General features: G+C 43.3%; 1 protein-coding gene across 3 annotated transcripts in view; it reads left to right on the top strand.

Moving 5' to 3' along the window:
* The window catches only part of ADAMTSL1 (ADAMTS like 1), a 473,568-nt gene that overhangs the window by 353,820 nt on the left and 104,344 nt on the right, over positions 1-15,404 (top strand). For all 3 annotated transcript variants that reach the window (XM_082467989.1, XM_082467990.1, XM_082467991.1), the window contains 2 exons: positions 6,369-6,497; positions 14,874-15,053. In XM_082467989.1, coding sequence (XP_082324115.1) covers positions 6,369-6,497; positions 14,874-15,053 — 309 coding nt within the window. The remainder of the gene's footprint in view (positions 1-6,368; positions 6,498-14,873; positions 15,054-15,404) is intronic.

The following is a 15,404-nucleotide window of genomic DNA, read 5'->3' on the forward strand; positions in this document are numbered from 1 at the left end:
TATATTAATCCCAATCTCCAAATTTATCATTTCCCCCCATGTTTCCCCTTTGGTATCCTTAAGTTTGATTTCCAGATCTGTGAGTCTGTTTCTGTTTTGTAAATAAGTTCATTTGTATCATTTTTTTAGATTCCACATATAAGTGATATAAGATGATATTTGTCTTTCTCTGTCTGACTTACTTCACCTAATAAAATAATCTTTAAGTCCATACATGTTGCTGCAAATGGCATTATGTCATTCTTTTTTATGGCTGAGTAATGTTCCATTTTATATATGTACCACACCTTCTTTATCCATTCCTCTGTCAATAGACATTTAGGTTGCTTCCATGTCTTGGCTACTGTAAATAGTGCTGCAGTGAACGTTGGAGTACATGTGTCCAACCTGAAATTTTCTAATATTGAACTAATGGGCTCTCAAAAAAAACCTCAGCTCTCACCAGGACTCAAGAAAAACTAACACAGTGTAATTCACTGATTATCAAACCTGGTTGAATGTCAGAATCACCTCAGAACTTGTTCAAAATAGAGATTAGAGCTTCCATCCCACCACCTGAGATTCAGGCTTAGTAAGTCTAAGAGTGCAACTCAATAATATGTACAAGCTTTTTCTAATAGATGTAAGAGGGTCAGTTGATTAAGGACACTTTTCAGTATAAAGTTCTATTAATTGTAGATACTTGGGTAACTCTGTGCTTTGTCTTAACAATGGATTATGAAGGTAATGAGAACGCATAAGTAGCCTGTGCTAACAACAGCGCCTCTAGTGACAGGGTGAAATGTCGTTACTTTTCAGCAAAAGCTCAATATAATTAATTAAGGGCTGGATTTAATTCAGTGACATTTGAATTTTATAGCTATACACTTGCAGCTATAAAACCACCTTTATTATTAAAATTCCTATAGGAAAAATAACTTGGTAATTGTGAGTCTGAAACTGGTCCCTAACTTGCTTTTCCCTATTGGCACAGTTGTTTTTATTACACACAGTGAGGCAACTATTATATATAGCAGGACAGATTATGTTTTTTTAACAAGTGCCCTGGGGGTTCTGAGGCAGCTAGTCCGCAGACAAGGATTTGGGATCTCCAGTTACAAGCACTGGACTTGAGGTCAAAGTTCTGGGGTCTACTTCAGTCCTACTACTTGCTTGCTCTCTGGCCTTGGACAAACCATTGGGCCTTTCTGAGCCTAAGTTCCTCATCTATATAAAAGATGGAAATTCTTTACCTGACTCTCAGGGTTGTTATGACAACAAAAACAAATTCAGATAATGTGCATAGTACACCGTATGCACACATATATTCATTTATGAGATATTTATTGTGGACCTACTATGTGCCAGGACTGAGTGGTAGGAACAAAGAAGAGAACAAGAGGGATGTGATCCCTGATTTTATGGAAGTTACATGGTGAGGGGTGGGAGGCAGAAAACACACAGATAAGGTAAATTTTGATAGTTCTAGTGCTTAGGGAGAAAATAAAATTGGCATTGAGCTGCGTAATGACTGGTAAGGGAGGGAAGGCATGTATGATTTAGAAAGGCCCCAGTAGGAGGTGATATTTGTGTGGAGACGTGAATGACCAGAAGATAACTGTGCAGAAGTCTTCGGGTGGAGGATATCAGGGAAAGGGAACAGCTGGGACAAACGTGCTGATGTTCTGGAAGAAGGGACCGAAGGGCAGTGTGGCTGCAACAACAGTGATCAACTGGAAGTGTGGCCTCAGGGAGGTAGAGGGAGGGTAAACAGCTGGGCCTGAACACGTAGGGGATGGTTGGGCATGAAAAGGAGCTTGAAATTTCGTTGTAACTGCACTGAAAAAGCACTAGATAATTTAAGCAGAGGACTTGTGTGATCTGATTCATGTGGTGGGAGTGAGGAGACCAGTTAGGTTGTGGAATAGTCCACCCAGAGAACGTGGCGGCATCAGATTATAGCAACGGAGGGACTGGTTAGACTTAGAGTACAGTTGACGTGCGAGCCGAGAGCTTCTTAGGGTCAGGAGGTAAGGTAAATACACCCGTATTAATTGTGTCATTCCCGCTGCACTCTCTTGTTATCACCCTGCATTAGTCTCAGAAAGCATTATAGTAAGAAATCACTCACCTTCATATCAGGTCATACGTAATCTCAAACACATTGAATATAGGTGAGATAAGGAAAAGGATCCCAGTCAAAACAGATAGACAGCCTATGCATATATTCAAAGGTGAACTCCTCCGAACCCTCCTCAAGTTTCTGTCCTTAAACATATTGATAGTTCTAATGAGCTAATAACCCATGCCTAGAAGGCAATTAAAGGGGAGAGGAAAAGAAAGAAGGACAGCTTCTAATATGAAGCTGGGTGACAGTGCAAGCGGGAAGAAAGGATAAATAGATGATGGAGAAAACAAGAAGTATGAAAAGCAGGTGTAAGACTCCGAAGGGCATTGGTGAATTATGGTTTTCTTCACAGTTAATGAAGGCACAGAAGAGTGAATGCCATTGTAGATTGTCCTGCCTATAAAATGGTTGAAACAAAATTAAATCCATTTGGCTTACAAAAAATTAAGCTTTGGGTGTATGAAAATGATCTCATGTGGACCCTTATTTCCCCAGGTGCTCAATAAATGAATCTTTTCATTGTATTTTGTGGTCATGTACATGAAGTGCTGTATTTTTATCCCCAGCTGGTAAAGGCCTATTAAAGTGTAATGTACACAGAATTTCCACTTCTGGGAAGATGCCATAGATGTATTTTTTCCCTATTCCTCCTGGTAAATGCAATTAAAGTCCAGACATTGTATATAAAACAAACATAAGAAGACTGAAAAGGAGAGAGGAGAAAACAGACTGGCTAGGGACCTTGGGTACTGAGGAATGACACAATTGTGACTTCATTGGGTTTTCTGGGCTATTTGTTTGTTTGCCTCATAAAGCCCAAACTTGGAGCTGAAGAAGGCGGCTGCCAGGAAATGCAACAGAAACAGAAAAAAATGTCCCAGCTTAAGCCTGCTTCCTCTACCCAAAGGAACAGGAAAGGGGCAACCTAGCAGGACAGAAAACTAGAAAATGCTGCTCTAGTCCAAACACCACCCACACCAGCAAAGCCTGAATGGGAAGACTGGACTCCTCGGCAGACTGAAACATGGTTCCCCAACACCCCCATGGACATGGAGTCAGAGAAGATGGATTTTATCCCCACAGGGGCATAATGTGGAGACCACATGGGGATCCTAGACTTCTACCCTCATCCTGCAGTGTCCCTCTTCCTCTTCCCGCTGGGGTGGTGGTAGAGAAAGCCTCCTGGAGAGTTAGGACTTTCACTCATCACCAGCAGTAACAAGGCTCCTCCCACGGCAGGGTCAGTGGAGAGCAGAGGGGAAACAGAAGCTCCACCCAGGCCCAGCAGTTAAGAGGAGCCCCCCACGTGGGTCACAAAGGAAGCCAAGTGGAGAACCTGGACTTCTACTTCCACTGGATAGTAACCAGGTGGCATCTCCCTGCTCCCCGACCTGAGTGGTTTCAGAGAACAGCAGCTAAAACAGATTTAAATAAGGTCCAGAGTTGTATAACATGATATGAAAATGTCCAGGTTTCAACCGAAAAATCACTCATCATACTAAAAACCTACTTTTAACAGTTTCATTCAATGTAGTGATGGAAGTTCTATCTAGTGAAATAATCCAAGGAAAGGAAATAAAATGCATATAGATCAAAAGGAAGGAATAAAACTGTTTGCAGAAGAAATGATCCCCTACTTAGAAAATACCAAGGAATCTACAAAAAAAGTTCTAGAACTAATATATAAGTTTAGCAAGGTCACACGCTATACAAAACAACTGTTTCTGTATACTAGCAATGAACACATGAACACTGAAATTGAAAATACAATATCATTTACCATCCCTTAAAAAAAATAATAATTGGGTATAAATCTAACAAATTATGTCCAGGACTTGTACACTGGAAACTACAAAACTCTGAAGAAAGAAAGTAAAGGAGATCTAAATAAATAGACATACAGTGTTCATGGATTGGAAGACTCAACACAGTAAAGACATCAATTCTCTCTAAATTGATATTCATGTTTGTATATTTCCTATCAGAATCCCAGCAAAATTTTATAGTTGTAGACAAGACTATTCTAACATTTATGTAGGAAGGCAAAGAAACTAGCATAGCAAAGAATAATAAAGTGGGAAGAATCAGACTCAAGAATCAATTTCAAGATTAATTATATAACTACAATAATTAAGACTGTGTGGTATTAGTAGAGAGATAGACACATAAATCAGTGGAACAGAAACAAGAACACAGAAGTAGAGCCACAAAAATATACTCAGCTGATGTTGACAAACACAAAAGCAATTCCATGGAAGAAAGATAGCTTGTTCAATTAATGGTGGTGGAGCAATTGGACATCCATAGGCAAAAAACAAATAAACTTTGACCTAAGTCTTACGCCTTATATGAAAATTAAAATATATCAAAATATATCACAGACTTAAATGTAAAATGTAAAACTAGGAAACTTTTAGGAAAAAAATAGGAAAAAATTTTTAGGATCTTCGTCTAGGTAAATAGATCTTACACTTAACATTAAAAGCATGATCCATGAAAGGAAAACTCGATAAATTGGACTTCATCAAAGTTAAAAACTTTTGCTCTGTGGAAGATCCTGTTAAGAAGATAGGGGAGGGCTTCCATGGTGGCGCACGGGCTTCCCTGGTGGCACAGTGGATAAGAATCTGCCTTCCAATGCAGGGGACACAGGTTTGATCCCTGGTCCAGGAAGATCCCACATGCCAAGGAGCAACTAAGCCTGTGTGCCACAACTACTAAGCCTGAACTCTAGAGCCCGCGAGCCACAACTACTGAAGCCCGCGCACCTAGAGCCCGTCGTGCTCTGCAACAAGAGAAGCCACTACAATGAGAAGCCCACACACCACAACGAAGAGTAGACCCCGCTCGCCGCAGCTAGAGAAAGCCCACGCACAGCAACGAAGACCCAACGCAGTCAAAAATAAATAAAATTAAAAAAAAAATTTTTTTTTTAAAGAAGATAGGGGAAAAAATCTATAGACTGGGAGAAATTTATTACAAACCACGTATCTGACAAATGACTTACATCTAGAATGTAAAGAGCTCTCAGAACTCTATATAGGAAAAAAATAATCCAATTATAAAATGCTAAAGGACATGAAGAGACATTTCATCAAAGATATAAAGATGAAAAATAAGCACATGGAAAGATGTTCAATATCACTAGCCATTGGGTAAATGCAAATTTAAAAAAACCACAATGAGATATCACTACACACCTATCAGAAAGGCTGAAATTAAAACCAATGATAATGTCAAATGCTAACAAGGATGCAGAGAAACTAAATTGCTCGTACATTACCGGTGGGAATGTGAAATGATACAGCCACTCTGGAAAACAGTTCAGCAGTTCCTTAAAAATCTACTGTATGACCTAGCAATTACACTCCTGGGCATTTATCCCAGAGAAAATGAAGACAAATGTTCACACAAAAACTTGTACAGGAATGATTATAGATGCTTTATTTGAATAGCCAAAATGTGGAAACACCCCAGATGGCCTTCAACATCTGAATGGCTGAACATACTTGGTACATCCATACCATGGAATACTACTCAGCAATAAAAGGGAGCAAACTATTGATACATGCCACCATGGTACCATGTGAGACCTGTAAGAAGCTCCAGAGAATTATTCTGAGTGAAAAAAAGCCCATCAAAAAAAGTTACGTACCGTATGATTCCATTTATATAACATTCTTGAAATGCCAAAATTATAAGAAATGGAGAACAGATTAATGGTTGCCAAAGGATTAAGGCAGGGCTGGGGCAGCATAAGGGATCCTTGTAGTGATGGAAATGTTGTTCTGTAGCTTAACTTCATCAATGTCAGTGTTCTAGTCATAACATTGTACTCTAGTTTTGTAAGATATTTCCATTGGGGGAAACTGGGTAGAGAGTACGCAGGATTGCTCTGTGCCATTTCTTATAACTGCATGTGAATCTACAACTATCTCAAAATAAAAATTTAATTAAGCCCATAAACACAGAATTTATTGGATCATTTGTTAATTTAATGATAAAATGCACAAATCATCCCAACTTGTTGGATACCATGCTCTCTCCTCAGATTCTTTTTGTGACAATTCTATGGTAGCTAGACAGGTGGGTGCGTGGACGGATGGTTTTTATAGTATACAGTTAGAGTTTTTTCCAAAGGAAAACACGGTCAGTGGAAAAAGCCTGGGTATGTCCCTTGTTCATTGTTGGTCATCTCGTGTTTCAAGGGAATACCCAAAGCCACCATCTAATAAAATGTCACACTCCTTCTCACCCTCAGGAAAGCCACTAGTGAAAACATCCCGAGGGGCTGTGATCAACACGGAGGAGCCCGCGATCACAGTTGATGTAGGAGGCACCGTCAAAACAGTTCGAGGCGTGAATGTGACTATTAACTGCCAAGTTGCAGGTGAGAAATGCATTCATATGTTAATTCATTTGTTCAAATATTAATGGAGCCCTGTGCTAGGTTGGGGGCTGGAAAGATAAGTACAAATTCTGCTCTCAGGGATTTGGGGCTAGTAGGAAAACTCAGCATGAACCTCAGTCACTCTGAAAGTGGAAAGTGCTGCCGCAAGTTGAGAGGAGGAAAACTGGGACAGATGAAGGGAGAAGAGGTGGTTTTTATCTCCGTCTTGCATACTGGTAGAATGTGAGCATGCAAAGATGGGGGCAGAGGGTGTTCCAGGGGGACGACAGAGTGTGAGAAAATTCATGGAAGTAGGGAAGCCACAGGACTTCAGGGGAACAGCGTGTGCTTTGGTCTGGCCAGAGACCAGAGTGCATAGATAGGGTGGTGGGGTTTAAACTTTAGTAATGTGGGTTGCACCTGTGCCGTGGGAGACTTTGAACGCTTGGATGAGGAGTTCAGACAAAGGCAGAGTGAAAGTGACATTAAGGGGCCATGCAGTGCATAAAATGGATTGAAGAAAAGAAATACAGGGACAGAGAAGCCAGTTAAGAAGCCATCATAGTAGGGCTTCCCTGGTGGCGCAGTGGTTAAGAATCCGCCTGCCATTGCAGGGGACACGGGTTCGAGCCCCGGTCCGGGAAGATCCCACATGCTGCGGAGCAATTAAGCCCGTGCGCCACAGCTACTGAGCCTGTGTGCCACTGAAGCCTGTGTGCCTAGAGCCCGTGCTCTGCAGCAAGAGAAGCCACCGCAGTGAGAAGCCTGTGCACTGCAACAAAGAGTAGCTCCCACTCGCCGCAACTAGAAAAAGCCTGTGCACAGCAACGAAGACCCAACACAGCCTAAATAAATAAATAAATAAATTTATATCCAAAAAAAAAAAAGAAGCCATCATAGTAGTTTAGAGCAGAGGTGCTGGGGCCTGAACTCAGGGCAGTGGTGGTGGAAAGCTCGGGAGTGGATGGCAGGGGTGAGACCAACAGGAACCTGGAGCTTACTCACATCAGAAGTAGGTAAGAGTCATTAATGAAAACAGCCAATGCTGTTAGGAGTGTGATACAGGCATTGCCCTTGGGGTAGGCCTTGCAAACTCAGAGGCCTAAAGGGACCAGAAAGTCACAGGGAAGTGGAGGAGTAGTGGACCAGAGGTGGTTGTAGTATGCTCTTCATAAAGGCATCTACTGTCAATTAAAAAATAAAAAAACACCCACATAGACTGGAACAAAGCTCAGCTACCAATTCTGCCTTCCTGTGAACTGCTAGCCTGTCTACCCTAAGGCTTTTCACCCCCACAGTGCAAAGGAACAATGGATGGCTCTCGTGCCCAGCGACAGTCCCCTGCTTGCTGTCCTCATCAGATATACCTTCCTGCGGCACCCAAACCACGGTTCCCCAGTCATACCCTGTCTGCAAAAAGGACAGGCATTGGCACCCCCTGCTCTGGGGGTTTCTTCCTCTTAGATCTCAGCCCCAACACTGGAAGATTTACCTCCACTTGTGATTTATAAGGCCAGAGATAACCCATTTTAAAAGAAGTAGGAGGCAAATCTTCATCTACAGCATGTTGTTTCCAAAGAACAGCCAGGTCTGGTTTTTCTCTGAAATGTTCTGGTAGCTCCAGGGACCCAAAAATATAAATCTCTCTCTGTCATCATGCATTAGCTTCTTCTTGGTAAAGCTTCCCTTGGCCTGTGCATCCAGCCTCATCAGTGAAAGCTTCTGGAACTAAATCCCTTCAGGCTCTATACTCCGAGATTGGGAGTAGGACAAAATCTCTGACAGGGCTTCCCATGAATGAGTTGCCCCTCTATACACAGACTGGTGGTAGAGGCAGGGTCCTTTGTGCAGGACCATCACTCCTCATGTGATCACTAGGAACATGGGCCTTGGAGACGGAACACCAACTGGAGATATGATGGACCATGTTGGGTCTCCTCTTAAGCGCTGGGATTGGTAGGACTAAAAGAATGGGAAGCAAAGGGCAGTAAAGCAAGGAATTGGGCATTTGAGGGAGACTGAGAGAACCAGAATCCAGGTGGAGAAGTATTTATCATGGGGAACCCAAGACAGTCAAACCAGCTTTGGTCAACTCTTCCATGCCACCTAAGGCCATGTCTCCCGACTTCATCCAGAGACTCACTCTTGGTAACCTGATGGTGAAATCCTAGGTTGTTAGGTCCAGTTTTTGCCTGGCCATGTACATTAGGTTCTTTGCTTTAATGTTTATTCATAGGGCCATTTGTATTAATCATGGTTAACTAAAATAAATGTGTGTCTCTGCCATTATGCCTTTTGATTTTTATTCAATGTAGATGGGAAAGAGCCTGCTTTTGATTAAACTGTTGGTCTGTGAATTTACTGGACAAAGAAATCATTCTTGAGCTGAGTCTCCAGTCAAAATACTGACAGCTATAATGCTAAATGGCAGAAAAAACTAGTTTTACTTTGATGCCACAAGTGGCTTTTATGGCTCTCTTGTGACATAATTTTAATGGCTATATAATAGTGTATTTTAGGAATATTACATAATTTACCTAGAATAACTCATGTCCTTACATGTTTGAGTTGTTAGCAGTTTTTCATTAAATAACTTTTTGCATACATATGCTTTCAACATGTAAAATTCAGCCTCACAAATTCTTCCCAACTCTTAAGCATAAAAAGCATTAAGCAATGAGTATGATGAGGCTTTTTCTTGAAAAGTGATCCAATCCCTTAATACCACTCCCAAACTTGTTCTCTATTTAAGAAAATTCAGAAAACTGAGTAGGAGATAAAGGGTTGGAGGAGGAGTGTTTCAGTCATTGGGAACAGGATGTGCCTGAGGTAGAAAGAGTGTGTTGGATCTGAAGGAGTGAAATGTGGCTGGTGTGTCTGTAGGATGGAGAGCAGAGAAGACAGTAGTGTGACATGTGGCTGGGAGGTGGGGAATAGTAGGCAAGGGCTAGATCTTACATGCTTTCCTAGATTATGGTACAATTTGGAGCAAGGGAAGCTTTTGCAGACTTAGGATATAAAATTGTGAGGACTGGTCATGTAGAAATAACTAGTTGAGGAGTCAATGATAGGCAGTGTATTAGCTAGGGAAGGCTAGACTCTGGTAACAAGTAGACTCCCAAATGTGTAATGACTCAAACACAATAGAAGTTTATTACTGCCTACCTAGGAGTCCAAAGAGTGGTCCTGGTCAACTGGAGGGGATCTGCCCCCCACAGTCCTTCAGCATCACAGAACACTGGTGGCTCTGTTATCTTGAATACATGCCTCCCAAGGTCTCCCCAGAGGTTCTCTCTATCCTGTCAACCAGAAGAGGGGGAAAAACAAAGTGTAGATGATGGTTGAGAAGATTTTAAGGGTGACACCTGGAAGTAGCACACATTACTGCTTCTCACATTCCTTCTTAGTCACATGGCTACTCACAGCTACAAGGGCTGTTGGGAAATATAGCCAGGCTGGGTACCCAGGAAAAAGAAGAAACAGCTTTCAGTGTCTGCCATAGTCAGTGTGAAGAAATGTGGAAGGCTGTAAACCTTTCCAGACTTACATGGTTCTTTAGAATAATTGCCAAGGCTGACATTTAAGTTACTGTATCCTTTCCTTGTCTTGCACCAAGCCATCAAAGAAACTTCTAGAACTTATCATGTCAAGATGTACCTTTCAGTGGATGCCCCACCTCAAGATGTTGACAAGCCGCCATGGTGCAAGCAGCCTTCCAAGTGTAACAAGTGGTCTAGTTAACAAGAATATCCTGTCTGGGATTTAAAAAAAGATGATTATACATCACCCTACCTGGCAGCTCAGTGGAGATTAAAGACACTAATCCTCATAATCATATCAAGTTACATCCCATTATGACTACACTCATTTACTGATCCTTTCAAGCAGCAGGGAGAGCACTGTGTTATTGATAAGATATGCCACAAAGGGGGAGAAGTAAAGGCAGGTCCTTTTCCTTCCTTTTTTAGACACAAATCATACCAGGGAGTCCAGAGTGTGGAGCCTATCCAACTAACTTGTCAACAGCATAGCTTTGGACTTTGTTCTGTGGTGGAATATATTTTTTGTCATTTTTCAGACATTTCTTTCTGTAGAATGTGCTGTCGCATCACAACAGGCTTGGGAAAAAAAAAAAAATCTTCCACAACCTGACTAAGCTTCTCACCAAGAAGAGCACTAGCAAAGCCAGCACAAATGGATTCTAGAAAGTTCTCTCTTAACAATAGTCTTGGTGTTACAATTACAGCAGAAAGGTTAATTCCAAAAGTAGGAAATATTTAAGGATTTGATACCAGAAATAATAGTGCAGCAATTCATACCTTTTCTAAGGACGCAGTCAGGTGTAATGGCAGGCAGTGTCATGTACTTGTTAGGATGGGGGTCCCTAGCATCAAAAGTATCTGAGTTTGGATCCCCACCTGCCATTTGTAGGTCACTGATTGGCCATGAGGTAGAGAGGAGGTACAGGGACTCTGTCGCCATGTAATCGTTCAGGAATCCAAACTAATGTCATTTTAGGCAGATTTCATAATCTCTTCAGGTTCCAATTTCCTCATCAGTAAAATGGAGTTAATAACAATGCTTCATATGACCTTTGTGAAAAATGAGTGATTATGTTTATTAAATGTTTGGCTGATAGCAAATACTCAGTAAATGTTCTTTCTCCATCTAATGTGTTCAGGATATTTTTGTATAGCTCCTGACCTTGGTGCATTCCCAATGTCTAGGTATTCTAAACATCATTGTTAGGCATGTATATCTGGTACCTTTTCCAGGGACTCTGGCATATATGAGGGCTGGAGATATTTTCTGAAACATCGTTGTCATCTCTTGAGAGGAAAAGAAAAAAGAGATCTCTGGTGCATCGTTCACTTTTCTTCTCCCCTTGTTCCAACTTTGTTTGTAATATGTCAGAACCAGTCACAGCAGGACTGGCTGTCATTCCAAAGTATCTTTTTGGTGTCATTCTCTGCTTAAGGCGCATAATCGCAGGCAGGAATCCCCCAAAATGTGACACCAGCAACTCCATCTCCATTGGCAAATTCTTGATGCAGGTCCATGTTTGAGGGAGTCTAAGAGAGGTTTGCTAATCTATGTATTAAACAATGATTCCTACATCATTTGGCTTCCCTCGGCACTGCTGTCACTTCTGTGGTCCCAGTTTTACAGAGACTGGAGGTCACTTCCTTCTACTCTTCATTAACCTGAACATGTCCATTCCTCCCATGAACTCCCCTGCTCTCAACTGAGGAATTCAGCACTTTTGGCAAAGACTGTTTTGTCCTGTTAAACAGACTTGCTTTCAAAGGGGCATGAGGCCAAGAGTGATGAAGTGATGAAGGAAGAAGCTTACACCCACTTCCTGGAGACATGAGAAATGGCTCCATCCCTGGGTCATCTCTCTCTCCCTCCTCCTCCTCTTTCTCACCATCCGTGTCTCCCCTCTGGCTGTCCTACAGGCACATAAGCCCTGACCAGTGAATGACACATAGGGGAGCAGCAAGTCTTGCTGCAGGAGCGGACCATGTAAACACAGTGTTGGCTCTGGAGACACACACGCCATGGCCCATGGACACCGTCATGGAGAGAGAGCATTCCCCCTGACCATTCACTTAGTCATCACGCTTTTGCTCGTGGAACTGACAGCCCATTAGTCTGGTTCTCCTACTCGGCCTCCTCGCTCTAGAACAGCCTCAGTTCCTATCAGGGATTGTGTGCTTACTGCCCACAGCCCTCCTCCGAGGAAGGTGCCAGTGACAAGTGCTACGTGTAATCAGTTCATGGTGAGGGAAGGTGGGTGAATACTTGAAAAAGATGGTTTGTAGGACCTCATTTTTCCTTACACTTTCAGGAGAGAAATGACTGGAAGGGTTTTCTTCAACTTACTTTTCAGAGGCTTTCTCCTGAATGCCGTAGAATTTATTTTTTTTTCCCCAACATGAAAACGGAGCTCAGGGACCAAAGTCTAAGCTGGCATGGCTGGGCATCATGATGCTCTTGCTCTCCCTAGTGGTGCTGCAATGAAAAGTCAGCTTTTCTGCCTCTCACCTGCATCTTTTCTCCAGGTGTGTTTGGAGATAGTGCCAGCCTGGCCCCTCTCATGCACCTGAGCCTTAAGTTTCACAGTGTGTGCCCCTCCCTGATGGAACAGGGTTTCGGTATCCAGGTCTCCACCCCTTTCAGCAGCCTTGCCTCCTTTCTCCGGCCAGCCTGCCAGTCCCTAGTGATTCACATTGAATTATGGGTAATCTGAACAACAGCAAAAGAGAGAGGACCAGAGAGTCACTCTCCTGTTTCCCATTAACAGGGAGAAAAGCCCTACAGATTGGCCAAACACTTGGGCCACACACCTTAGGCCACCATTCCACCACTGGAAACTCCACCTGAGGCAGCAGGCCAGCAAGGACACCAGTGAATTCACACAAGATAGCTCATTGTTAGTGAGGGAACATATGAGACCACCCTTCCACCCCACCCCACTTCCTGACCCTGGGAGTTCAGGAACAGCAAGTGCTCAAGGGGTCATAATGAGGGCTGATGAGCTGGCTGTTACAAAGTAGACTGTGGGTAAATTTTGTTCATCAAGGACAAGCAACAGGTACACAGGTAACTCCTTGAAGGTGTCTTCATTCTCAACAGTACCCTGCCCATGAAGGGTAAGGCTGCCCTTGCCCCAAGGGCAAAATCCATCCCCAACTCAGGGAAAGCACAGGACTAAAGCTCTGGCTCTGACTGTTCCTGGCTTTGACCCTATTTACCTGGATCTGACATTCTGAACCTGCCCTGGATACATGTCTAAGAGTTTTATGAGCAAACGTTGCGAGCTGAGTTAGCAGGCTAGACAGTGCAAGGGATGGAGCTTTCTACTCCCTGGAGACCTGTGAACTAATGCCACACGCTTTCTGTCTCTCAGCTCACTCAGAACTTGGTCTCCTATGCAGACCATCTCAGAAGGCTTGTCCTAAACTGGGGCCTCCTTACCAGCATGTGACCCACAGGGAAACTTCCTCAGGAATTAAAGCCATTCTTTTGTCTTAGTCTACTCAGGCTGCTATAACAAAATGCCATGCATGGGTGGCTTAAACAGCAGAAGTTTATTTCTCATGGTTCTGGAGGCTGGGAATTCCAAGATCAAGGTGCCAGCCCATTCAGTTCCTGACCAGGACTCTCTTCCTGGCTTGCAGACAGCTATCTTCTTGCTGTGTCCTCACATGGTGAAGAGAGAGAGAGAGAGAGAGAGAGAAAGAGAGGGTCCCTTCTTATAAGGGCACTAATCCCATCACAAGGGCCACCCCCCTCATCACAATCTCATCTAAACCTAACAATCTCCAAATGCCTCACCTCCTAACACCATCACACTGATGGTGCTTAGGACTTCAACATAAGAATTTACAAAGGACACAAACATTTAGTCCACAACACTCCTAGAGGATAGAGCCTGACTTCCAAAGACAGGAACCCCATCCCAATTCAGATGTGCATGCTCTCCCCAGCTCTCTCTCACAACAATAACTTAGACTGAGGAGAGAGCAGAACACTTTCTTTTTGTCTTTCTTTTTCTGTGGTGATACCGATAGTTCAATCTTTTCTTGTCCTAAGAAAATACTTAGGCTTCAAAAAATACAGGCTTGTTTTCTACATGGAGTGTCAACTATGGTAAGGATCTAGCAGCTTTCATTTGTCTGTTTCATGAATATATCAACATTTTGTAGCTTTTAACTTTCTACTGAGATATAATATTTATACAGAAAAGTGCACATATCATAAAGGTCCCAAGCCCACCAAACCAGCCCCCAAGTCAAAAAACAGAGGATTAGGAGCAACCAAGCTCCCTGTCCCCACTCTCAGTCACAACCCCTCCCAGTCCATCCCAGTCTCTCAGAGGAACCCCCCACTCTGACTGCTGACAACAGAGTACTGATGTTACCAATTTTTGTTTTCTACTTTCAGAAACAAAACCATACAGTGTGTACTCTTTCACGTCTGGCTTTTCTTATTTAACGTTAGGTTTGTTTCATGTAGTTGTCAGTCATTCATTTGCACTGGTGTATATGTTCGGTTCTGAGGTGTTTTCTCCAAAGAATTTGGGTTCACTCCTTCCACCCTGGCAAGTGCCCTTTTCCCAGCTGCCTCCTTCCTCTTCTTTGAACCGGCCTCTCTCTTCCTGCCTCATCAGTGTAAGGTTTAAAAGGCAAAAGATCCCAAGACAGCTGAGAGGTCAGAGGCATTATTTAGTTTGGCTGAAGGGGAGTAGAAGACGCCCAGGCACATGCTTCCTGCAGAGCAGCCCTGGGGCGGGCCCTGGCAAGAGTCTATAAATGCCTCCAGGGTCACCTGAATGTGTTGGCTGATGAGTTTATTTTTTTTTCCTCCTAGGTGTGCCTGAAGCTGAAGTCACTTGGTTCAGGAATAAAAGCAAACTGGGCTCCCCTCACCATCTGCACGAGGGCTCCTTGCTGCTTACAGCCGTGTCGTCCTCGGATCAGGGCCTGTACTCCTGCAGGGCGGCCAATCTGCACGGGGAGCTGACTGAGAACACACAGCTACTGATCCTAGGTAAACACCTCGAGGCCGGCTGCCCCCTGCGGACCCCACTGGGGGTGACTGTCTAACCCACCCTCTACCTCCTCCTGTCCCTGATCCAATGAAGTGCATAAAGGTAAAATCAATATCCCTTCCCTTCTCCCCACCTTAGGGCCTCCCAGTAGAAAGAACACAGACCTTGGGGCCAAGCAAGCCAAGCAGACGTCAGTTAGAACCCTAGCTCTACTGCTGACTCACTGTGTCACCTTGGGCAAGTCACTTAACCTTGCTAAGCCGTAGATGCTAGTCTCTGTGTAGAAACTTACGGAACAAGATTGCCCATGTTTGGGTAGGGGTTGGCAAATAGAGGTAACAGAAGTACAG

The sequence above is a fragment of the Balaenoptera physalus genome, assembly GCF_965194825.1.
Source record: "Balaenoptera physalus genome assembly, chromosome: 7".
NCBI classification, from domain to species: Eukaryota; Metazoa; Chordata; class Mammalia; order Artiodactyla; family Balaenopteridae; genus Balaenoptera; species Balaenoptera physalus.